Genomic DNA, 26,450 nt, shown 5'->3' with positions numbered 1-26,450 from the left:
CAAGTTCTTTTTTAAATGCCGTGTTAGCGCCGCGAAGCAACTGTGGCTATGAGCTTCGTAAAAGACGTGGACAGACAGATGGAGAGAGCTACAGCACGAAGGAGTGCTTATTATGCGTTCTGGGCCCAATAGGCCTTTTCAAAAAGTTCCAGGGAGCAGCGCGCGTGCCGGGAAATGCTGTGCAAAACGACAGCGATTTGCTATCGTCTCCGATCGTCGTCGTCGTCGTACTGGCGCATGCGCCGTCGCTGTTGTTTTGCACAGCATTTCCCGGCATGCGCGCTGCTACCTGGAACTTTTGCAAATGGCCTATTCAGGAGGAACTGTGCCAAGATTCGCCTGAAAAGTCTTCCAAAATCCCAGGGAAAACGCAGACAGCACAGCCGATGACAGGGTTCGAACCCATGTCGCCTCCCAGTCTTGGCGTGGTGATCACCTTAACCACTACGCCACGGGAACTGGCTTGCCGGGCAAGTAGATGGAACTACACGTGCCCACAGAAGGTTTATACTTGGAACCTGAGAGTGAGGGACAAAAAAGACCGAACCCCGTATTTAGTGCCCGAACCACGAAGGAAACCTGTTTAGTGCCCGCTTTTGTTAGTGTTCCGAGCCTGCAACACGTTCAGAACGAGTCGTTCAGATGACAGATCATTAGGTCGTGGATTGAGCACTTGGACTGTTCCAGTACTAATGCTGGAGTGGTATTCTGCCAGCCACATGGGAAAAGGTAAGCGCATCAAACATCCCCTGCTGGAAGAAGTGAAACAGGTGTATGGTAATATGTAAGCTTTGTGAGTAATTAAAAAAAATCCCTCTGACATGTGTCTGTCGGCATGCTCAATTCTGCCAGAGATCGGCCCTCTACGTACAGGCAGTTCTAACGAAGGTAGAGAACTATGCACGACATGCCAATCTGTGCACTGCATGTTAGCAGCGAGTATTTTGTGGAGCAGACTCGAATACCCTGCATTAGTAGTAGTCACTGACCGCTGGATGTGCACAACAAACCAAGCAGTCTGGGCACAAAATTAACAGTTGATCAGCAGTAGACTGTTTTTAGAAGCCGCGTCATCTAACTTAGGGCGAGCCAACTACACTCTGCTGACAATATACGTCTTTGTTTGAATTGTGTGTCTGGGGTGCGTCACCTGGGGCTTGTTTTGCTTTCTCATCAAAACTCCTTTCATGAGTGGATCATCCATCTGCATTTGTAATGGCAGTCTGTTGTTGCGTGCCTTTCTGCAGCCAGCATGAGAGACGCCACAGAAAACCAGGCGTGTGCAGAAACTGTTCGGTGGCAACAATTCACATGATTCAAGTACTCATAAAGCTTAAAGAACTATGCACTAGTGTTCAGAGCAGGTGCTCGGTGCAGGACATAAAGTTGTAAATAGCACATTGTTCATGTGTTCATTAACGTTATACATTTGTTAACATTGTATGGAGTTGGGCGTCTGTAATATTCGCCGGTTCCATGCAGTTTAAAGGCAGGCATACAACTGAGATGTCAGTGAAAGCCCGTAAACAAGATCACAGCTTGAGACGTGATCCCTCGTCATGCTAAGTAGATCTAATCTTCTAGCAAATCATGCAAAGCCACATAGAAGGCCACACAAAGAACGTAGCATGCCAAATGCCACTGTGTACATGTAGCAGCCAGCAGAACAACAGAATCGAACACCAGCTGCTGCTCAGGAAGTCGCCAGTTCTGCAGGCCCTGACATTAAAATAATCAGACTATGTTTCAAACCACAGTCACTGATGGATATGCTGTGATTAGTAACTCTTCTGTAGAGCCCAAATTCACAACACGCATGACAGGGAGCCCAGGATTGGTGGATGCCATAACTCATGAATCTGAACTGCAAAAGGAGCTACTGGAGAAAAGGGAAGAGCTGAAGTCTGCCAAAAAAAGCCCCTGAGATTAGAACTGGATGTTCGGAAAATTAAAGGGCTACAACACGAGCTGAAACACGCGGAAGATGTTCTTTTGTGTGTGAGCAGGAAGCTCGATTTATCCAAGCAGGTGGAAAAGAAAACAGAGAAGAAGATTGGGAGGCAGTTCTGTATAGAATGTTTCAAGTAAAGTGATGAAGATGTGCATTTCTATACAAGCCTTCCATCCTATGCAGTGTTCAAAGGTGTTTTAAAATTTCTGAATCCCGCTGATTAAGGAGAAAGTCAAAGCCTCGTCGAGAACATAGACAGACTTGCTTAAGACTGGTAGGCCGAGGAGCATCGCAGTTGACAACGAGTTTTTTCTTTTCCTTGTCAGAATGAGACCAGGACTCTTTGAGGCAGACCTTGGGGATAGGTTCTGTGTATCAGCCGCTACGATCTCCACGGTTTGCATGATCTGGACGAGTTTTGCATTTACTTAGCTAGCTCAGTTGCATTTCTGGATGTCTAAGCAGCATGTTGAGGAAGAGATGTCCACCGGCTTTAAAGAAAAATACTCCTCCACCAGGGTCATTTTGGATGCAGTGGAAATAAAGTGCCAGTCAGCAAGCTTATTAGCCTTACAGTCAGCAACATTGTCAACTTACAAATTGGCAAGCACATTTAACGGATTGATTCGTAAATCGCCAGATGTTACAGCCTCCTTTATTCATTTTTTTATTGGCATATTTATTTACAATACTCCAAAGGCTCTTGTGAGCATTCCATGGGGGAGTGGGGGTCGTACAGATATTAGGTATAACATTAAATGCGCTTGACAAATAAGGGTGCAAAAAGAAAGGAATCAGTTGATTATTTGTGAATGGTTAAATGGTAGATGATATCTTCCTATGAAACGTGGCGTGATCAGTGGGTTCCGCAATACTAAGGGAAGATCATTCCAGTTAATAGTAGTCTGACAAAAAAATGATTTAGCAAAGATGTCAGTGTGGCAGACGAAACGAGTTACAAATGGTCGAAGCGGGAAAGATTGTGGAAGAAGGAGTGATAGGGGAAATGCTAGGCGGAATAGTATGAATGAACTTGTGAAACAGACACAAACCTTGCAATGTATCGACGTCTTTCTAGGTTAGGGAGTTAAAGTTGTTGTTTAATTACAGAGACTGAAGGATGACATGAGTAATCACCAACGATGAAACGGGATGCTCTATTCTGGATGGCTTCAAGAGCGGAGAATAAGTACTGTTGAGGAGGGTCCCACAAAGCAGAGGCATACTCCAGTTTTGAACGTACTAGTGATAAGTATGCTAGTTTCCTAATTTCCTGGGGTGTGAATTTCATGTTACGTCGAATATAACCAAGAGTCCGGTCAAGTCTTGGCCAAGAGGCGAAGATACTTGTAAGAGCTTACTTTAGTAAGAGCAGTGTCGTTTAATGAGTATGGATGTGGAGAAAAATGGCCGTAATTGCGACGGACAAAAGTAAGAACATTACATTTGTTGAGGTTAAGAGGCATCTGCCAGGTGAAACACCACGAGTGAACTAGTGAGAAGTCATGTTGTAGAGCAACCTGATCAGAAAAGGAAGAAATCTTGCGATAGATAACACAGTCATCGCCCAATAGCCGTGTGGTGGAATAAATATTATTAGGGAGGTCGTTAATATAAATAAGAAAGAGAAGAGGACCAAGCACCGATCCCTGAGGGATACCAGATGTTACAGCAAAATAATCGGAACGATGATCATTGCATATTACGAAGGAAGAGCGATTCGTGGGGAGGCCTTGTATCCAATAATAGGTTTTACAGTCAATATTAGTAGCACGAAGTTTCTGTAAAAAGGTAATTAGGAGGCACTTTCTCCAAAGCCTTACGAAAATCTACAAATACGGCGTCAGTTTGTGCAGATACGTCAGCGTTAGAAAAGAGATCGTGAAGGAAAGATGCAAGCTGAGTTTCGCGGGAATGGTCCAAGAGGCTGGAGAAACATGGCGGCGTCTGCAATGACTTGGAGTAATACGTTAATTTTCAATGCGAACAGCATCAGTACAGCTTGAATTTTGTGAAGAGTTAGGTGCATATGCCTTGCAGGCAACGGATTCTCCATCGGGGGCCACTACCTATGACCGAAATACAGGTAAACGGCCCGTGGTGCCTTTGTTTGTAAGCGCTCGCGTTTTAGACTCCATCATTCTTCAAGTCGCTGTAGCCCACTGGCCAGTGAAAAAAAAATGCAATCGACCTTGGCTGAGCTTGTAATATAGGCGTATTAGTACGTGTGTGCTACTTTTATTTCGTGGTCCACTCACTGTGTTCTTGATGTTCTTTCAGGCATAAACGGCTCTACCGCTCAGCATCGGCCATTCATTTCTGCGTGCGTTTCAGCGTCTCCCAGGGAGTGTGGGATGTTCTCTCTATGAGCAGTCTTGAAATTACTTACTGTCTTATGCGTTACAGGTAAGAATGCTAGGTAAACGGGACGTATGGTCAAACACTGGTATGCGTATGTACCATAGGCAGAGACCGATGATGCCTGTATTATATCTGTCGTTTTTATCTGTGTGCCTCGGCGTCAGAACTTGGCCAGTGAATCCTAGAGGCCAGAAGACACAGAAAGGAACAATATAAAGATACTGCATGGTAGCAATTCATAAGGCGTGAAGGAGCGTGAGGATACAGTTGCGTCGATTCCATACAAGATTTCAACTAATTATACGGCAAGTAACATGGATGTTTTTTTTTTTCTTGTTTACATAACTTGGCGATATAGTGATCACGATCTGTATGAACGGAAATGGTCTAGATATAGCACCTTGTCACGTTCTTTCATTATTTGTACTGCTCGAATGCATTACTGCAATTACTGTACGAATGCACATGTAAATAAAGTCTACATAGAAATAAAGTATTTTGGGTGCACACTTGCGTCGTTGTGCTTATCTCATGATTAAAATTACATTATTTCCATAGGCACGCGATACCTATGAGGCCGGAATAGAGATCCTCCACAGGTCCCTGGAAGATCCGCATCGGCGGTCCTACGACCGTCCATTTCGCATAATTTTCTCTTGATTAGCACGGTAGTACGGGCGTAGTTAAAACGTAGCCGGGAGCAAATGTGTACGTTCGTGAGACGTACCCAGCATCCACAACCCGACGTTCGCTCGATGTTGATGGGCGGTTAATGGTTCTGTGGGGGGTTTTAGGATTGAAGACATGCTAAGCGAGATCAATGCTGTATGAATTCAGTGAAATGGAAGTCATGGAAACTGAGGAAATTGCATCATTGTTCATACATGCTGAACGATGAATACAGAACACCGAGAGCTTCCACATATTTGACAGACCGATCCTGCTTTTGCTAGGACCTATCCTAAATTAAATATGGGTTGAGTGTCCAATTTAATCAATTTTCAGCCCCTGCTTGTACGTCCCCGTCGTGACTCACTGTTGGCTATTGTTATGGTGGCCGATGTCGTTGTACATGTTGATCCTATGTTTTCTGGGCCAGCGTAAGTAGCTACGCTCAAGTGAAAGATTGCCTTGGAACTTCTAACTGAATGCTCCAACCATGCCAATGTTTGATTTGTCTTAGTGAGCAAAGCCTTATGTAATAGTATGTATAACATATAGGGTGTTTCAAAAAACGTGTCATTCAGATTTTATAAAGAAAACGGGGCGACGGAAAAATACGGGGTAAACGGCATTTGTGTGGCAACTGAATTTGCCACCTTGTAAAGTTATTCTCATTTAATTTTAATTAAAAGAAATTGAATTTCTTTAATTGAACTTCAAAATTTCCCAAGTCAAGCTAACATTTTTTTTTTACAGAATTAGAGAGCCCGTAGCTATTTTAGTCAGATCCACCAAGAAATCCGCTCGATATTACAATGGAACTGCCCGAAAAAAGTCCCGAAATCGAGGCTTCAGAGTTTCGGGTATTCAACGGCGCACCGAATCAGTCGCAAAGATGCGCAGAGAGCAGCACATGCTCCTGCACCCATGAAAGATAGAAGGTCGAAAAAAAAAGAGGGCGGGAAAAAAGAGGCGGAATCATTTTTGTTTCCCGCTTATCAACGTATGGTGGAATGTCACCCGCCTTGTTATCGGCGCGTCTTGTGCTGCACGCCGGTCCAACGATAAACCGTTCTAGCTTCATGTGGGCACCAGCATGTCCTGCCCTTGCGCATCTTTGCGACTGATTTGGTGCGCTGTTGAATACCCGAAACTCTGAAGCCTCAATTTCGGGACTTTTTTTGAGCAGTTCCATTTGCAATATCGACCGCACTTCTTGGTGGATTTGACTAAGTTCGCTACGGGCTCTCTAATTCTGAAAACAAAACGTGAGGTTGACTTGGGAAATTTTGGAGTTTCATTAAAGAAATTCAATTTCTTTTAATTAAAATCAAATGAAAATATTTTGCAAGGTGGCTAATTCAGTTGCCACACAAATGCCTTTTAACCCATATTTTTCCGTCACCCCATTTTTTTATAAAGTCCGAAACACATGTTTTTTGAAACACCCTGTATAACGACAGGAACAGTGGCACCGCTAGGGTAAGCGTCACACGGTGCAGGGGCTATTTGCGTCGCAGATCACAACCCACATCCACAGTGGCGATCACTGAGGCGCTATAATGTATTTGAATTTTTCAGATATGTAGGGCAACAATGTGGGGAAAGAGGAGAAAACACATCAAGGTCATGCTTTGTGGCTTCCCTCAAAGAGCTAGGTCTAAAGGTACGCTTTTGCTTTCATTTTTTTAGTCATCCTGTAACCGATTACTTTCCTTTTTCAAAGCAAAACTAATTATTATGCCCGTTTCTCAGCTGTCGGACACTACCGTTCGAAGAACATTGTGAAGGACTTCGACTCGTAAAGGAAGATGGAGAAGGTGGACCGTTAGTGTCACTCTGTGAGTGAAGACGGTGCGTGTCTGTGTTTCAAATAAAGTGTTTCTCACACTCCGTTCTATTTATGCAGATTACGAATAGATACTGACGGGAGATCTGCCCCTGGCCCTAACCTTCAAGCCTCCTCCGAAGACGTTCATTTTACGTATCGGCGATCAGCTGAAAACCTGCAGTTCTGGTGGACTCTGGTCCAGGGACCCCAGCCATTGGGTATATTCGAGCCTTCGTCCAAATTTGGGCTGTTTTTCCGGCTACGGAACCACAGCTGAAGGCTAACTCTCTCTCTCTCTCTCTCCTGTAATCTATAATGATAAATAGAAAAGGTTGTTCTATGTCCATTCATGTTTAACATCCTCATCGAGTACATCATAACCAATTCTCTCGTACCGTGTTACCATCTCTATAATGCGAACGTTACAACATGTTGTCTGGAAGGAATGTGGGGGAAGACAGGAGATTGTGATGTGCTCCAAACCGATTCTGTAGGATCGACTTTGTCGATAAATGATGCATCCACGATGGATTATGTACAATTTCCTTTTCGGTTATTTGCATTTGACACGCGGGTTTGATTGCTGTAGACAATAGTGAGGTTTAATAAACCGCTTTGCAACGTCCGGGCGCTGTACAAGGTATGATAATCCAAAATGATATCACCACAGGCAAGGCTGACGCTGTTGATGTGTTAGTTTAGTACACTGTGGAAGGAGAAGGTATGTTTAATGACGTCGTAGCTCTCCCGCATGGCAAATCGGGAACCCCGAGTCGCGAAGCCTTTTGATGTTACGCTATTCAGGAATTCCCTTATTACAACGCTTTTTTTTTTCTTCTTTTTTTGCATCTACGGAACGGCTACTCGCGATCACCTTGAGCAGCCTAAACACGTTATGGGAGTCTACACCGCCATATTATTTCTCGCGTACTGGGCGTAGTCGTCTTTTGCGCGTCGCAGATTCCGCAACCGTGTGACGCCTCCGACAACACGTGTCCGTATTCCTCGAGGAGGATACCCTAACGTAGGTTTGATACCCTAACCCTAACGTAGGTTTGGTAGCATCGCGCATGCGCAACGAGACGAACGCCATAGCGGGTAGCGTATCGGAGATGCAAAAACGGTGTGCTCTAATAACTGAGTTTAGTTTATAGTTTGTGTGCACTGTGAACTGTCATATTTTCACCCACATTGGTGAGCGTTACGTATCGATGCATGCTTTACTGAAGACATTTGTAAAAATACAGCTAAAATCGACCTCTACATTGTGAGTGATGTATATGCATATATGCATGTATATGCAAAATACTGTCATCAAACATCCAGGGAGATCTTCTGATTTCTGATTCTTTCGAATACGTAGCCTATTGCTATCGGCCATGACTGACCTGGTAAATTTTGGAAACCTCGATTGAATAATTTTCAATAATCATCGTTTGTTAACCAGTGTACACTTTACGTCCTTCATCAAATTTAACCTTCCTCGAATAATTACTGAAACACAGTTTTCAAGAATGTAACTATGCGCTCTTTAAAATGAATCATTGGAATTAGTGTCCAGGAAAGAAGGACGCCCAGTAAAATTACTTACAACTAAAAGTGCGCAACCGATGACAGATCCTTTGATGAGGACGTCCAGGTTGGCGGGAAATGAGACGCTGAGACGGCTTCCAATTTCCCCATATTGTTCTTCAAATATAATCTGCCCCACTAGAGTACCTGTCATTGTGTACACCTGGAAAGCAAATCACACTGTTAATAGTCTGCCTATATTTTATTACTTTTCATAACAACTACAAGGCTGTTACATCACTCATTTTGTGACACAAATAACACACGCATACACTGGATGAAGCAGCAAATTATTTCCGATTTCTTTCGCTATTTTACCCTTGGGTCGCAGCAATGTCACTGGTGCAACCACACCCGCACATCCCGACGGGTACCCGCGTACCCGCGCAGGTGCACCCGATATGCGTACGCATGTTTCAGTTATGCCACATGGTCGTCGCAGCACGAAATGATTTTTGATGCTGGGGACACTGTCCGTTAGCGAGCGACTTTGTCCAACAGTCAGATGCTGCGGCGACAGCTGTCATGGTTGCCAGCTTACTATCGCAAAGCGTACCAGTCGTCGTGCCAGAAGATAGCGACAATCATCACTATGTGGCAAACATATCGGCAGAGTTACCACTTCATTTTGAGATCATGAACGGGGTGTTTCACCGCAATGGCCGATACTCTGCCCCATGCTTTATTGCCCCCACTACCAACCATCCCGACGCGCACTCCTCCTGTGTCATAATTGGCTGGACTCTCACCCTGTCTCTCTGAAAGAGTATGCATAGAAAGTGGTGCCAGGAACTGACACAGCTGTCACCACCTGGCACACCACGGATGGACTGGATATGGAATGTCTTCGAAAATGTTCGCGGTAAATCGGGTCGTACACCAAAAGCCGACACGCTCGAATTGTGGCTCCGGGTAGTGCATGTACCCTGCCAATCCGAGGAGACAGTGTTTGGTTACACCCGCATTATACCCGCAACCGGCGATCATATGTAAATGTGTACCCACAATTAAATAACTTTTGCGCATATCCGCAGGTACACGCGGTATACCGCACCGCACACATCTTTAGCCATGACCCCTGCTCGAAATAATACAATTTAAAATAGCTAGGAAACATCATTCGGTTTAAGTGGATATCGTATTCACAAATCGCATTGAAAGTGACCGATTTTACCCTTTTCCGAATCGACAATTTTAGACAAATGCCATATTGAAAACAACAAGAATTATGTGGAACAACAAGAAGTGGGTTTCAATGTTAATAGGACCGAAATAGGAACAACTTTTAGTCACACCCCAGTGGACACGGCATGTCCCTGAGACATCCCAGATGTGCCGCATACGTCACATACATCTCGTACGTCACATGGATGTTGCATGGATATACACAATGGGGCTGTTCCTCTACATGAGTCCCGACCGGCGATGACGGCAGTCTATCTCCATGGCCGCGCCGTTGGAACTGAGGCAGGTGCTCCAGGCGGCGTGGCCATCTTCGTCGTTGTCCACGGCCCACTACAGTGCTCCCCCCTCAGACGCGGAGCGGTAATAAGAAAGATCGAAGAATCACGTCTGTACCGGAGGGAGAGAGCAAGAGTGACCGTGGATGACGCGCACTGCTGGACATGTCCACGGGCAGCACAGCACACGTTGCAGGCAGAGGTCGATGAGTGAGGCAGGAGCGGCAGCGATGAGGTTGGCCAGAGATGAACGTCGAAGTCGTGGTCTGGCGTGGAAGTCGTGGCCTGGGGTGCCGCGACCGGCACGGGAGCGAGAGCTCGTAGGGTCCCATGAAGCGAGGCTGCGTGGCCGTGAGGACTGCCGAGACGCCGGCTGATGCGTGCCGTGGCGTCGGCTGCTCAGGTGTCGCGGCCGGCAGCGAGTGCGAGTTGAGATGCAGAAATGAAGAGGGTGGTGAGTGTGCCGGGGGCCGTGGATACCGGTCCCTGGAAGCCCTGAATCAATGGTCGGTGGGCGGATGCGATGATCAGTGAGCGGTCGGGTCGTTGCGTGGTCGGTCGGGTCGAGCGGTGCGGGTCGGTGGGTCGTTGCGGGTCGGTCGTTCGGGTCGGCAGCGGATCGGAAGCGTGGACGGATGCGGGACGGGAGCGATCGGCGTGTTGATCGAGAGGCGAGATGCGGTCTTGATGTCGTCGTGATGAGTCGAGTAATGGCGGGGGCTTCCAGGGAGACCGCGCCGTGGTAGTGCTAGTCGATGGTGTTGTCAGAAATTTGGGATGGTCAAGGGCCTAATGGCACCGAACGTGGTGTTCATAGTTCGGGTCACAAAATGTAGAGGACGATGGTGTTCCTCTACATGAGTTCCACCGGCGCGGCCATGGAGATAGGCCACCGTCATCGCCTCTCCGTGGCATATCATCATCGCCGGTCGGGGCTCATGTAGAGGAACACCATCGTCCTCTACAGGGCGTTAATTGCAAAGAAGCAGTCTCGTCACTGTTGCAGATGTTTCGCGCTCTACACCCTATTACGCATAATCAGCGTCCCCCCCCCCCCGCCCTCAAAACAATGTATTTCAATATATGGTTCATCCGGTGTGCGGTCAGAGGGAGCCAGTCTGTATGGCTGGTCTTCCGCTAGGATGCCAATACATATAGTAGCTGGTATACACGGCTAACGCTAAGTGCCAATGATTATACTACGCAACGACTGCGGGCCGGGGAGGGGGATTGTATCATATGATCATATGAGCACCTGCAATCTCTTCCTCTTTAGGGTGAGGGCAGTTTTTTTTGTGTGTGTGTGTTTTTTTGTCATGTGATATGGTCAAGCAAGCTGGCATTCTTGCCGTCTTATGCTTCACATATATTCTAAAATTGTTTAATCTGAAAATAGAATGTATCGGCTATCGGTGCTTACTTTGTGAGTCATTTGTGCCTTTCCAGGAGTGCATGTAGCTGAAATGGGTCAGTGGCAGTTGTATGTGCGGTCTAATAATGCATTTAATCGTTGACTAAAAGGCAGTTGAATAACCTCCCATATTCGTCATATACCAAAAAAGTTATGTCACAGAGACGTTCCTGCGACGTGTATGTAGTGCCAAAATCCTGGTCACCTGGATGTCCTCTGGATGCAAGCGGGCCTCTCGCTTGGTCCTCAGGATATCCTAACATCCAAATCACGATATCCTGAGTCCGTAACAGGGATGTATCTTGCACACTGGGACCCCAGGTGACAAAAATAAAGTGAAATTCCAGGTGGGATATAGTAGAACCACTTGAACAACGGAGTGGGTCAAAGTGGAACCACTTGAACAACGAAGTGGGTCAAAGTGGAACCACTTGGTCAGCAAGGTGGTTTAAAGTGGAACCACTTGGTTAGCAAAATCGTTTAAAATAGAACCATTATCTTGCCAAAGTGGAAGTCCCAGTGGGTTGGTAAGAGCCACTGCGGGAACTGGGTGGGAACTTGGTCAGCAAAGTGGTTCGAAGTAGAACCGTCTTCTTGTCAAATGCCTGATCGCGCCTGAAACGCGGACTGCAGCCAGTCATAACTGTCTGTTCATTGTGCGATACCTTGCGACATTGAAACACGCTTACTTGTGAAACACTTCCCGACAGTGTGCGTGAGATGCTTTATTGCGACTACCTGGATGCTACTTTCAAGGTATGTATTTCCGTAATAAAATAGTGTGTTGCTCTATGCCTTATTGTGTGTGTGTGTTTTATGTGCATCGCCGAACGTGTGAAACACTTTCAATTTGAACTTCACTGAGGCACTATTCCCTTGTCCACGTCATGCTGGAAGCTTGAAATGGCACTGGCGAATGAGGACTGACAATGTTTGACGTTTGTCTGATATCGTTCGAACGTGCGTACGTGTAAGGCGCGTCCTGTCGCAGGTGTACCTCATGCACGAAACGGTGCGCGGTACCTTACATTTAATCACGTTCGCCGTACCTCTTGAATCATGGAATGATGAGTCCTTCTCTCTTTTTTTTTATCTACTTCATGTCCATGCGGTACGTAAGTCTTACTGGGCATAGCGTGTAAGCTGGAAACTGAAGTGGACTCACTAGCAAGTGGTTCTGCAGGTGGAACCACTTGCAAATGGGTCCCAAGGTGGAAAAGCTTCTAAGTGCTTTCCAAAGGGGAACAACTTGCAAGTAGTCTTTAAAGTGGACAATTTCCAAGTGATTACTCAAAGGGATATTTGTTTCATAAGCAACTTGCAAGTGGTTCCACTTGCAGATATTTTCCACCTGGGACCCATTGAAGGCCAGTCTACTTTTTCCATTGGCCCAATGTGCCTGAGCAAGCATTTTCCCAAGCAGAAAGTTTACAACAAGTTTTTTGCTGTAAAAAGTACACTCGATGCCGTTTCTGCGCGAACATTTATTCTTACATATAGTATAGCAATACAGCAGATGTAGAAATACCACAAGCGGCATGTATAAAGGTGAAAGTTATTTCAAATGTTTTGTGTAACTGCGAATAATCACCAAGCAGTTGAAAATCGCTAGCAAGACATAGCTAAGAACAAGAGTAGAAACTCGATTCAGCACTTTCATGTTTTGAAAGTATACTGTCCATCATCAACACACACCACATAAATCCTCAATGGGCAAATTCATGGAGAGTCATAGGGAAAAGAAAAAAAACATTCATGGCCATCATGCTCTTCTGTGTTTCGTAGGTGATTTGTGATGCCACGATCATCTTTTCTTTGTTTCGTGAAAATTACCGCCATCAAACTTCGGTGAGTTTCTATTATGATCACCTGCTGACAAATGGCGACGCTCCTATGCCACACGCGTCCTACGAGCAAAACGGAAGCAACATGGAATGTCGAACCTGTCGCCATCCAGATATAACCCCTCCGTCTTTCAGGAAGAGCACCAGATCGTCATTCGAGTACTCTTTAGGTACAGCCTAAATTATGTCCATATTTCTGGCCTACGATTGAGGCATTGATGGTAACACAGGAATTCCAGCTAAGCACTTAGCTGACAAAAGGTTGCGGGCAGCCGCTTCAGACGGGTCGGAGTCGAAGAGAGAACGATATCGGTGGAAACGGTTGTGTGTGACCTGTTGTTGGGCTAGCAGGCGTATCTCTCTAGCGACTGCATTAGAATTGACCTTTCCAGAAGGAGTAGGCACTAGATGCTGGCCGAAACAGCATGGGAATACACACCGGCTCGGTTGTTCATGTGGGTGACAGCGGTGAACTGGTCATGAAGAGATGTGCGAGTGTTGGCATCGTTCATCTCATCTCTCTGTTGGGGAGCGACCGATAACGAATTGTGCATGGCGTTATCAGGAACATTAATGTCTTGCGGATTGTCGGCATCACCCGAGGAAGGGTTCTCCACCCGTTGTCGTGGTCAGGCGGGGACCTGTTGACCTGGAAGAAGCGTCATATAGGCATCGGACGTCCCGTCCAGATTGCGGCGGGAAGTCCGTGAGACTTTAGATTGCCCGTTTCAAGAACTGGTGACTCCAAATAAGCCTAAAGCTTATAGATTTCGAACAGATTCCGAAGCAACGGAAAAGCGCTGACATTACCCTTGAACTACTTCTTCTTCCTCTCAGTGTTTGAGCTGTTTCTGTGGCCACCGTAAGACCGAGCACAACACACAAGCATACAAACACTCCTCCAGCCGTAGAATGCCGTTTAGACCCGGCAGCACCAGCCACAGTTAATCAGCGTCCCAGCGTCAGCGAAGCTGTGTGCGCTTTGGAAATAAAAAAAAAGTGACACTACATCCAAAGTCGACGCAGTACATTCATAACTACAGCAGGCTTTAACACTGTATCACATTGGACACGAACCATCTGGCGGGTTTCCTACGGTTTACCATTCTTTCCGTGTATTCGAACGAGCGACATTCCCCGCAGATGCGGAAGACCGACCTGCGAGTCCGACAACAGGCTGCCATCCGCAGGGCCGGTGCTAGGGGTGTGCGGGGCCTGAGGCAAAGGCACATCGCCGGGCCTCTTTCACATGATTAAGTGCACATTTGATAGTTTAAAAAAGTATAGTTCTTGGTTGAGGGCTCCGCTAAGGCGGTCGCCTTACACTCCCCCCCCCCCACACACACACACTATCACCGGCCCTGGCCATCCGTGCAATGGCTGCAAGTGCCAAATATGTAAACTAGTGCAAGGTGCCCACGTGCTTAAGAGCACAACCTCTGGTGTCTTCGTCAAAATTGATGGTGACTTCTACAATAATTCGTCGAACGCCATCCATCCCGTTCAGTGCAACGTGTGTCAAGTACAATACGTGGGTCAAACCAAGACGAGCTTTCGGATGAGGTTCAACAACCACCGATCGGACTTTAACAAAAAGCCAAATCATCCTGTTTCTCGCTATTTCAAACAGTCTGGTGATACAATAAATGACATCGCCCTCTGTCTTTAGTTGAGAGAAGGGCAGGGAACAACGCGAGTCTTACCTGTTTTACAAGGTAAAGTCAACAATCAACGAAGATCCGGGTCTACTATCCACATTATGAAGCCCTGTGGCGTAGGCGTCGCCCCTTCCTGATCAGCACCAAACCTGCCCTGGATTTCCCCAGACAGCCGGACAACGACCCACGGATGATGACATCACTCCTTGAAGGAAATTCCTGAATCTGATGACTCCCACGTGGCGCACTCTACCAACTTCTACGTTACTTCAAGACACATGCTTAAGCCATGCGCTACATTCCTAGTACTTTAGTCCTGCCGGAGACTGTGCCACTGTCGAAATGTCGGCCGTTCTTTCAATCGTCTCATAGTGTATTATAAGCTTTGTGTTAAATTACCCACTAAATAAACTAGACTCTTTTGACCTCTCCTGTAATGTGTTTCTTTGTTTGGTTTCAAGAAGAATACAGTAGGCAGGTAATATACAGGATGAGGTCTCGTAGCCTAAAGACTGGAGAAGGGACCCGAAAAAGTTGACAAAAAAATGAGCGACTCAACTTTTGAAAGAGGCAACAGAAAACAAAGCTATAGAGAAATACATAAATATATACAATTTTACACATACATGAACCTGGAGTTTATTACTTACATGTTATCACTGTTGTGAATGGGTAAAATTGAGTAAGGTACATTTGAAGCAAGTAAGCGTGGGTACGTTTGAGATATTAAAAGGTAATAGATTTCATGATGCATAATGTAAACAAACCCCGAGACAAGGGAACACGAAGGGATAGACACAATACGAAGTCTCAAACACAGCTGAAAATTTTACTTCACAAACAAGAAATATATACAAACAGAAGGGAAGGGAACACCAGTTGAGAACAAAATAGGAGGTCATTTCGGGGGAACGAGCAGTCTGTTCAAGGCCGGACCGAGGATTACGGAAGGTTTGCTGACACAGTTCCCACAAGAAGTTATGAAAAGGGTCTCTCTCAAAAGCCTTCTGTGAGGGTCCACTTTGGATGCCTTTACAATTGTTTCATCCTATAGAGGGAAGCAATCTGAGCATTCTTCAAAATGTTTTGCAATTTCAGAGTTGGAAGCTTTATTTTTTACTTTTAATGAATGCTCTCTCAAACGATCACTTAAGCAACGTTTTGTCTGGCCTATATAACAGAAACCACAAGCTAAGGGGATCTGGTAAACAACGTTTGAAGAACAGGGGACAAATTTATTCCGGTGATTCTTGCAAAAAAACTTCAGGTTTGGCGAAAGGCGTGAGGCGGTCAAGACGGAAGTTGTTCTTGAAAACTATGTTGATTTGAAACTTCTTCGCAACGGCTAACAAGTTGTGAGACACTTTGTGAAAGAAAGGTAAAACCACCCCTTTGCAAACAGAGGGCTTAGTTCCAGGTGAACCAGGAAGCAAGGTGTTTAACAAAACATTTAAAGCACCAAGTAACATGTGATGGGGGTAACCAGCATCATTCAAACGGAGATTTGAGAGAGGAGATTTTTTTACGGCATTTGATAGGATACCTGTGATCAAACCCCGTTTTACAGTTTTAGAATGACAACTTGAAGCGGGCAAAATGGGTTTAGCTTGAGCGGGTTGTAACAAGAGCCTGATATCAAGAAACTGAAGCACGCGAACAGTGGGGAACTCACTGGGGGAACTCACAAATACAAGCTCTGGGGCCGCGGACACAACTACATTTTTACACTGATCAATAACACTCTCATTAGTGGAAATGATACCAAGATCATCTACAAACCTTTTTACAATGACATCATTTGAAGACAGAGAGGATATAAAGAACAATACAGTGTTGTCAATTACACTCAGGTAAATCTCGGAAAGAACAGGCGCGATGCTCGAGCCAATACAGATACCAGTTTTTTGGGTGTACAGATGCCCGTCAATACTTATGGCAGTTGATCTCAGATAAAGTTCTAGTAAGCGCAAAAATTCAGACACAGATGTATCAACTTTCGATTGAAAGCGCACCAAGTTATCTTCAAGAAATCTGCGTACTCTAATCCACAACACATTCTCTTGCAGTGAATAGTATAGATCGTTGATGTCTAAGGAAAAAGCAAAGCATTTCTTTCCATGAAACAATTGTAAATCAGAAATAAGTTGTTCAGAATTTTTCAAAGTTAAACCGCTAGGGACAAAAATAGAGGAAAATCCATTTTGCAAAAAGATCGAAACAATTTTTTGCCAGGTTTGATTCTCATTGATTACGATTCTAAGCGGCATGTCCACCTTATGATCCTTGAACAAGAACTTTACAGCGAAAGTTCCACGAGAAACAGAGCGTATACAGTTTGTGGGAAAACTACCGCCCCTGCCCAACTGGGCACAGGGCTCCCACTCTCGGGGCCTTCCGCATCCGTTCGCCTCGCCGGAGGTAGTACGAAACAGCCATTCAAATAGCAGAGAAATAACAATTTATTACCATACGTTCATCCATCCCTGCTATGCCAACGATCCGTGACCAGCTCGAGGATCCCCCGGGAAGTGCCGCAATGCAAACACGCCCGCCTTTTTAAGGGTATCGATGCCAGTCTTCAGCGCCCCCTACTACTACACGTGTACGATATCAATGGACGATAAGCGGCTGCACCCGCCGCGAGATAAGTCACTATCTCCAAACCCAACACTCCCCCGACCAAAAAACTCGACGTGCCGTCACGGCACTGAAAAACAAAAGAGGTCCCAGGGCGCGATCACACACACCCATTCAGTTCATATTTTCAGAGAAGGCCGTCCATGTCGTCGTCGGGAATCTCGATTAGGACGTCATTTCCTCTTGGCGGCTCTGCAGGTTGCTGCTCCATGTCCCGTAACATTTCCGGTCTGTGTCTTTGGATGATCGCAAGGGCTGATACCAGATCGGCATCTCGAAACCTCGAAGCCCGGGCAGCTTCTGTCCTGGCGCGGTGGAAGAACGTGGAGGTAGGGGCCTCCTGCGGCGGGAACTTGCTGGATTCCGAGTTTGCTGGGTCGACTAAAAAAAAAAGGAAAGGTAATACAGGAAAGTGACAAGAAGGAATCTCCTGGCGAAGAGGCGTTGTTGGACCCTCTAATCACTATGAAGTCACGGTCGTGTGAATGACAGCGAACTGGATGCCAGGACGAGTCAGGAGCACTAGGTCCTAGTGACCGACGTTTCGGTGGCCACCTACACGGCCTGTAAGGTCGCATACTGTAGGCAGTACTGTATCGGTCGTGAGTCCGTCTGCATGTCGGCGCTCAACCGAAATTAATCCCCGTCGAACACGTGCAACGCGGTTCTAACGCCTGATCCGGCGTAGGCGGGGATGGTATTCGAGTTCAGCTAAGAGGTCGCCTGGTATAGCACGAACCTCCTACGCCATCTTTCCCGGCTGGTGAAGTGACGGGCTCGAAAATTGGGCGAACGCGTGAGTGGCACTGACGGATAGCCGATGCGACCTTCCGCGCTTCAGTCGCAGAGAAAACAACCCTACTGAACGGCCGAAGTGAAGCCCGAACGAATTCTACATGGCTCTCGTCGCAAAGCTGAGTACGCTTATGCAGCTCCTTTCGGAAAACGGCGTTCGTAATCCGGCAGGAGAAATTCGTTCATTAACCGTGCTGGGAGTCATGGGATGATGCCCGCGAACGGCCTCTCCGAGCGTGCAGCCAGCGCAGCTGACGCGGCGTCAGGTAGCGGTAGCGCGTGCACTGCGGACGCTAACCTATGCGGAGTCGTGGATGAGACGCCATCGATACGTCGGACTGCCGCGCGAGCCCTGCGGGTACTACTGCGACCAAGTCAGGCGTCCTACTAGAGCAGGGCCGGCGAACTGCGAGTGCCTGAGTCTTGCTCCAGAGTCGCAGCGGGAACCCTCCACCGAACGGACTCGGGCCCCACGTTGGGCGCCATTGTGGGAAAACTACCGCCCCTGCCCAACTGGGCACAGGGCTCCCACTCTCGGGGCCTTCCGCATCCGTTCGCCTCGCCGGAGGTAGTACGAAACAGCCATTCAAATAGCAGAGAAACAACAATTTATTACCATACTTGCATACCCTGCGCTGCCAACGATCCGTGACCAGCTCGAGGATCCCCCGGGAAGTGCCGCAATGCAAACACGCCCGCCTTTTTAAGGGTATCGATGACAGTCTTCAGCGCCCCCTACTACTACACGTGTACGATATCAACGGACGATAAGCGGCTGCACCCGCCGCGAGATAAGTCACTATCTCCAAACCCAACAAGTTGCATAGGGCAGTCAGATCATTGTCCAGAAGAATAGAACAAATCGACTTCTTGATCTTGTCCAAAGCATGGTTATACGGTTTCAAAACGTTTCCAACAGCTGCCCACCTCTTAGATGCAAAAACACTTTCAGGTAGAACAGCGAATTTTGCAGACTTATCAGTTTGCAACAAACACCACATTTCGCACACTCTGAGTTCGAACAACCGTCCCGTAAACCGTAATCTCTCTCTTGTTAAGTTAGTCCGTAATGAATTGCATGAGAAGAACTTATGTCTGTTGCAAACTGATACGTTTGCATTCTTATTGAATGACATGAGTGCATTAATGTGGTTTAACTTTGGACAGTACAAGTCTCATGCTCGTAACTGTTTCTATTTCCTACATGTAATTAAGACTTAAGCACACTGAGAGGTGAAACTTTGATGCTGTATTACGTGTCCTTTGTTCAGGTGTTGTCATATTCTGCACAGGGCTCGTAATTCTAATTCTCCCATCATATTTGTTTAAATACTGTGGTAATGATGAGGACAGTGCACAGAAGAACAACAGTCAAAATATTGGCAGCTGTCCTCCAGAGGCACTTTCCTTCACATTTCCCAACCAATTCGATGTATTCTTTTACCAGTTTACATTTATGGACAAAGATGTCCAAAGCTGCATCAGGGAGAAGGTGTTTCATAAACTACTTGTTATTGCGGACATGTTTTGTGTGAGTCAGTTGCTGTTTCATTTGCCTCTCACTTGTACTGCCGTTGCATTTCAGGGATCCCTCAGGAGGGTCGTTAAGTTCACCCTCCCCTGCGCACATCTGATGCCTACGCACCTTGGACCTCCTGGCTAGGTTGCTAGCTCTTGGTACGTTAACCCATCCCACAAGCAAATTGGGACCCAGGGCCCTCCACATGAACACATCACTACGAAGTTGAACATGGTGGAGAACCCACAGCTACGAGTACACACACAGCGTTCAACTAGCATCTGGTTTATTTGGACAAACACCAAATAAATCTGTTGGAATGTTGGATGGAAGTCACTGAAAAGGTTAGCCAGACTTCCATCTTTCATCGTAATTTCTTAGGCAAATTGAGGCTTTGTATGTATTTGTCCCTTCTATGTTGTTCCAGCCTCAGAACATCAGTTCTTTCATACTCTGTGTTTGTTCTCCTTGTCCCTGTCCATTCTCCAATATGTTAAGTCCAAACAGACATGCTCTATCGTTGAACTGTAAAGTTTTCAGGACAAAGCAAAATTTCTGTCATGCTTTGGTTATCCTTTTATTGTGCAGTTCAGTGTACATATACACCACATTACAGAGCTGAAACAAGACATGGACAGCAGGAATGAGATAGGTCTCAATGTTATGCTGCTTGACATGAGTTACAACTGGACTGATCAGAAAGATTTACTTGTAGCTTGTTAGTTCACAACACGGGAGTGCTGTGGAGCAAAATGATGCGAAGAGCAGCAATTTATAGGAAAGAAACCTGCATAAAATGGAATAAGTGTGCGAACACATGTACACTCACATAATTTCCATGTCCTACGAATAGAGGCAGTCATCTTCAACCAGCAAGAGACAGGGACACAAACATGCACAATAACACTATCTACTTCACTATAGCAACTGCGTGACAGAATACAACAAAGACATAACTTTTACTTGAAGAAAAATTTAAGAACACAGGCGCAAGGCCTGGAAAATCTGGGATCCCTTCTTGAAAAACTGTGGGCAGCTTCTTCTAGTAATCTTTTACTTAGTTGCTAGTAAAGCAGATTGTCTTGCTGTGCGTGTTCGTGTTCCCTGTCTCTTCCTGTTGGAGAATGCTCGCTCAGTACAAACTACTCCACTTCGCAAGTTTGCTCCGAATACAGGCAAGTAGCAAAAGTAGTGTCACCAATATACTGCATTGTAAGAAAATTGGTATCCATAGTAAGGTAAGTTATAAAATGTAAATGAAATATGTTATCCTTCTGAATCTGTTAGCACCCTCATATGGCGACTGGACGAGCAACAGCACATCCAGGTAGCCGGAGATCCAGCTGGTGAATCATAGACACCTGTGAGAAAAAAAAATCCTTAAATCTGCTGTGTCAATTAAAAAGGGTAAAAGCACTGAAATATACCTTGTGCCATCAAAGACAACCAAGCTAAACTCTACACAGGATATAAACGGTGTCCGCCCATTTGGTCGAACGCCGTTTGGTCGAACGCCGTTTGATCGAAGGCGTTTGATCGAACGCCGCTTGGTCGAAAGCCGTTTGATCGAAAGCCGGTTGATCGACGCCGTTTGTTCGAAAGAAGTTTGTTCGAAAGGAATTCAAAGCTGCATGCACTGTGTTGTCCGCACCACATTTCATGTAACTTTTGACTCGAGCATACGGAGCAGGCAATCAGTGTCCTCTGCTTTTTTTTTCTTTTTGATTTTCGCAGCCGAAGAGGGGAGACCACTGGTTAGTTGCAGCGTTTGTCATTTACAGATCAGTAGGACACATATCGAAGAAAGCTGCCCCAGGTTGAGAGCAGCCGATAGTCTATTCTTGTTTTGGGCACCCTTCTTATTGCTGGCGACATATTTAAAGGGAACGGTCTGAAACGGGATAGTCATATGTGCAAAGCCGCTCGAAGTCTGTGGGTGCTAAGAACGAAATTTCGCCATGGTACAACGAGAGGTATTAAATTAACAGCATGTAAAAGCTTAGTTCGACCTTAGAGTATGCATCTGCAGCCTCGAATCACTACACACGCACGCTGTCCGAAGAAATAGATAAACTACAAAGATCTGCTGCCTTATAATCTTCTCTAAGTTTCGAAGGACTTCTTCGGTTGCATGTCTTTTGCAAGAACTAACTTTAGGTTCACTTGCACATAGGTGAAAAGTAAATAAACTGAAACTGCTCTTTCTCCTATACAGTGGTCAGTTGATTACAAGCAATAATACACTGTTAAAATTTGTTCACATTCGACGGGGATAAATCATCAAAAATATCATTTACTTATTTTTTAATTCTTTGCCAAAATGTTTAATACTTGACATCAATTATTATTTGACAAAGGGTTGGGGGTTTAACAAGTACAGCATGTTCAGTCACTATGTGTCAGAGCGGAAAAATCTATTCGGTTGTCCAACGGGTTAAGGGTGAACAACCCTGGCCCTTGCACTGCTTTTTGGACACGAAAAAGTGGGTTAGCATGAGGAATGTGTTTACGGGGAAGCAGACTACACAAAGTTAAATGTCCTTAATGCAGTTATCCTTAGGATAACTGCATTTAGAACTGCAGCTTTTTTTTTTCCTTGTCTTTTTTTGTCATTTTCGACACTCCAAGTGAACCAATTAAAAAAATCGATCAAACGACCGCTGCCGTTTCGATCAAACGGCGTTCGATCAAATGGTTTTCGACCAAATGTCTTGCGTTCGATCAAACGGCTTTCGACCAAACGGCGTTCGATCAAATGTCCCGGAACCGATATAAACATGAAGCAACATATAGACAAAGTATGCCACTAAAGTGTGTTTGGTGTGTGTGTGTGACCCTTCTTAGTGTTTGTCCTGTACAGTTAACATCGTAGTCCAACATGCCCAACAAGATGTTTCACGTAATATAATAAGCAGGGTGGGACTGGTTCTAATGAGATGCGCTTCCGAATTCAGGCGATAAACAGTGGGGTGCAAGTTGTGGAGAAACATGCATCATGTGAAATACAGCACAAAAAGAAGAGATAGACGCAAGATTTGATACGGATTTTGTAGCGATGGCTGCGAGATTTCTAGCTATCTAGCTATCGTATGAAAGTGATAACCAGTGCCCCTCACAGAAATTGAAAAAAAAAAAAAAAAAAACATGTTACTGTACCTGTTGTCTGTTCGAGCAGGAAGTTGCAGCCGGTAGCATAGGTCGGGGAAAAAGAGAATGCTCCGTAATGCACTAGAACAATGTGCTAGTGCAGAGCGTCGCTACCGCACTGCACGGCAACACAGTAGACGTTCGGCTCCTCTGATTGCAAAACCCGCAGAGGCAGCTGTTGGGCTGTTGTTTTTGAAGTGGGCGTCTGTCAAGCACTGAATCGAGAAGCTGCTCGAACTGACGGACGGCGTATGATCGTAGCGACCATTTTCGTCTCGATATCTCTCGTGTCGTTGCAAAGGACTCGTAGAATAAGGATCATTGTCCTCTATTACTGCATCGCTGCTGTCCTCGCGAGGAAATCCCTGGATAGCGACGACAGGTAACATTCGCTCGCGTCGGACATGTTGACATCCAAATGCCCTGCAAAGCTTGCAGACGACGGCGGATCAAAAGCGTCCCGGTCGAGATTCTTGAGGCCGCGCCCTGATTGGTTCTTAGATAAATACGTTTCCACATTTTTTGAGAGGGGGATTAGCGGAATACAACAACATCCGTCGCCTGCTCTTGTCATGTATTCCATCGAATAACAGCCGAACAACGCCACTATGTGGTGTGGGGTTTTCGATGGCGTGTTCAGCAGTCCATAAGGAATAAAATGACACTAAAGTTACGTAGTCGCTCAAAACGGATGCGACTGTCACTTTAAATGATCGTTTGAAAGAGCATTCATTAAAAGTAAAAAATAAAGCTTCAAACTCTGAAATTGCAAAACATTTGGAAGAATGCTCAGATTGCTTCCCTCGATGGGATGAAACAATTGTAAAGGCATCCGAAGTGGACCCTCACAGAAGGCTTTTGAGAGAGACCCTTTTCATAACTTCTTGTGGGAACTGTGTCAGCAAACCTTCTGTAATCCTCGGTCCGGCCTTGAACAGACTGCTCGTTCCTCCGAAATGACCTCCTATTTTGTTCTCAACCGGTGTTCCCTTCCCTTCTGTTTGTATATATTTCTTGTTTGTGAAGTCAAATTTTCAGCTGTGTTTGAGACTTCGTGTTGTGTCTGCCCCTTCGTGTTCCCTAGTCTCGGGGTTTTTACATTATGCATCATCTTCACCAGCTCGCTTGCTTCCTAGCCATTTTTTCATGCATTTCATGTCTCGGTGGAAGAGTCAAGAAATCGGAGGACACCATAGTTGGTCCTCCAAGTTGGAATCACAACTAAATCTTTACAGTTTGTGCGAGTGCGAGAGGCAGTGAACATTTGTGTAAGTTCATTGTTCAGTATCATTATTTGCCTTTGCAGGATTCTGTATGTGAGTGTATCATGAGCGAAAGTTATGTGTTACCGAAGTGATAGCACTTTCAAGGATGAATACATGTATTGGACACTTTCGTTTCGTTTCATGTAGAGCATTATCGGAATGCTGGTATTCTGAGCTACTTGAGGTAGGAAAGGTGCGACTGATATGTTACTCCATACAGTGTGGCAAAGTATGACATGCGAGAATGAATGAAAGAGCAGTAGACAGGCCAATAGTGAAGCTAGTGAAAGCATATGCTTCGGAGCCTAGGAAGGACAGTACATGCAGGCTAAATACATCTCGCTACACAGGGAGTCTACTTGAAACCGTTAAAATAAAACGCTCAAGAATAATGGCGTAAGTATCCACCGTCAAGAATAAAACGCCCGGAATATACGCTTAAGAATCCACGATTGAAAATAAACCGCGTAACTATCCATCTCTAACAATAAATTCCCAAAAATGTACCATTAACAATGTATCGTTACACATGAATCGTTCAGAATCTACCCGATTTGATTGATCGCTGTATAGTGAAGTGGTATGGCAGCAAACGGGGGTATCGTTACTCGCTATGCAAAATAGTTCTCAACTTTCATTGGTCTTAGTACTTGGCCGAACCGGGATGAACCTTGTGACAGCGCGGCAAAAAATAGTTCCACATGTCTTGTGCGTTTTGTGCTGAGTGATGAGACGTGTCACTTCAGCTACATTTTTTTCTTCTGATTTTCGGTCCAAAATATGTGTTTTACTATGAAGCAACTCCACTGCAGACTTCTTCTCCGTCCAGTTTTTCGCGCTCTTTCTCCCCCATGCGTGATGTACCAGCTTGCCCACACTATATCCTTAGCTGCACAGGCACAATTTTATTTTTAGTGTGCTCGTCAACATGCAAGAAAGCGGTTACGCCGTTATTTGTGAGATGTGTGTGGATAAAGCCGCTTGCCACATTGGCAAATGTTTAGGTGTTTACATGTTCTGTTACGGGTGAATTTCATATCGCCATTTTAATTCGGTGCTGTGCACTGAGACCACATTGAAATTACGAGAGTCGTGGTACACTGTTAAAATAGAACGTCAGTATGCGTCCTGGGCCGACTTCAGGGGGAACTGTGCCGACATTCGTCTGGAAAGCCTTCGGAAAATCCAGGGAAAACCTCAGACAGCACAGAAGGTGGTAGGATTCGAACCCACCACCTCCCAGTCTTCAGCACGACCTTGGTTACCACCAACGAGAGGGCGCCTTAGCCTCACTCGGCCATGCCGCTGGTCGGTCTATGAAATATCTCACTGTTTTGTGCTCAATAGTACGACACACAGTATAAGTTGCCGAAGAAACCTGAGATTGAGAATGATACAGCCGCATGTGTCTGCAAGAGTAGGAGGAGAGCAAAAATATAACCAAAAAAAAACGAACATGGGAAAACGTAAAGGCTCAACCGTACACTCGGGCAAAACACGTGTAAAGTTGAATAGCAGTAGCAATAGCAGACATAAGCAGCGGAGGCATGTATACTACGCAATATTCAAGAAATTTCAAGTGCGCCTACGTGGGGTGCTAGGGAATAGAACCATTGCGTTGAACTGATTGTTGCACACAGCAGACACTTCTTCGTGATACCGGCAAAGTGTTAAAGGGGCCGTAAACGGGTACAAAAGGTGCACATTTCTTTGTGTTATATTATTGAAACTTAGTCAGTGAAAACTCCTTGCAATTTCTAACGCTCAACAACAAAAGGCGCTGGCATACGGATGAAATATTCACTGCACTCTTTCGCATTTTAGCGCCGCCCCGCGCTCTAACTTTACGTCATTTTGACGTAGCGCTTTCCCCACCAATTACGATTGAGTGTTTCACGTATGATTTTATTTCAAATGCGGAATTGGACTAGATGAACGTGAATCCTCTTCTATTCAAAATCTAAACAGTTACAGCCTCAAACTGAGAAAGAAATGCGTTTAATTTAGGTATCATACGCGCACTAAGTTTTCTGGGCAGTAGCACGCAGCACACCACGAGCGTGAATGAATATCCGGGACTACAGTTCCGGAATCTTAGTGTCGTTTCACACGATGCATCTTTCTTGCATGCAACGGTTTCATGCAACTCAAGTTGCTCGCAACCTCGTGCATTCACACTACGAAACTGAAGGGCACAAAGCCCCCGGATGCAGCCTCATAAGATGCACAAAGGAGGGCGCGCTGACAGCGAGTTAACCAATCAGCCGTGTCTTTGGGCGTCCCTAGTTGCCGTAGCAACCGCGAAAGCGGCGGCAAACTTGAAGAATGGCGTTCCA

At 45.7% G+C, this 26,450-nt stretch overlaps 1 protein-coding gene across 3 annotated transcripts in view; it reads right to left on the bottom strand.

Annotated features, from left to right (window-relative positions):
- Positions 1 to 26,450, bottom strand: part of LOC135369816 (phospholipid scramblase 1-like) — a 92,078-nt gene that overhangs the window by 2,727 nt on the left and 62,901 nt on the right. For all 3 annotated transcript variants that reach the window (XM_064603357.1, XM_064603358.1, XM_064603356.1), the window contains one exon: positions 8,398 to 8,541. In XM_064603357.1, the coding sequence (XP_064459427.1) occupies positions 8,398 to 8,541 (144 nt within the window). The remainder of the gene's footprint in view (positions 1 to 8,397; positions 8,542 to 26,450) is intronic.

The sequence above is a fragment of the Ornithodoros turicata genome, chromosome 10 (assembly GCF_037126465.1).
Source record: "Ornithodoros turicata isolate Travis chromosome 10, ASM3712646v1, whole genome shotgun sequence".
Taxonomy (NCBI): Eukaryota; Metazoa; Arthropoda; class Arachnida; order Ixodida; family Argasidae; genus Ornithodoros; species Ornithodoros turicata.
This window is presented reverse-complemented; position numbering and strand designations above follow the sequence as displayed.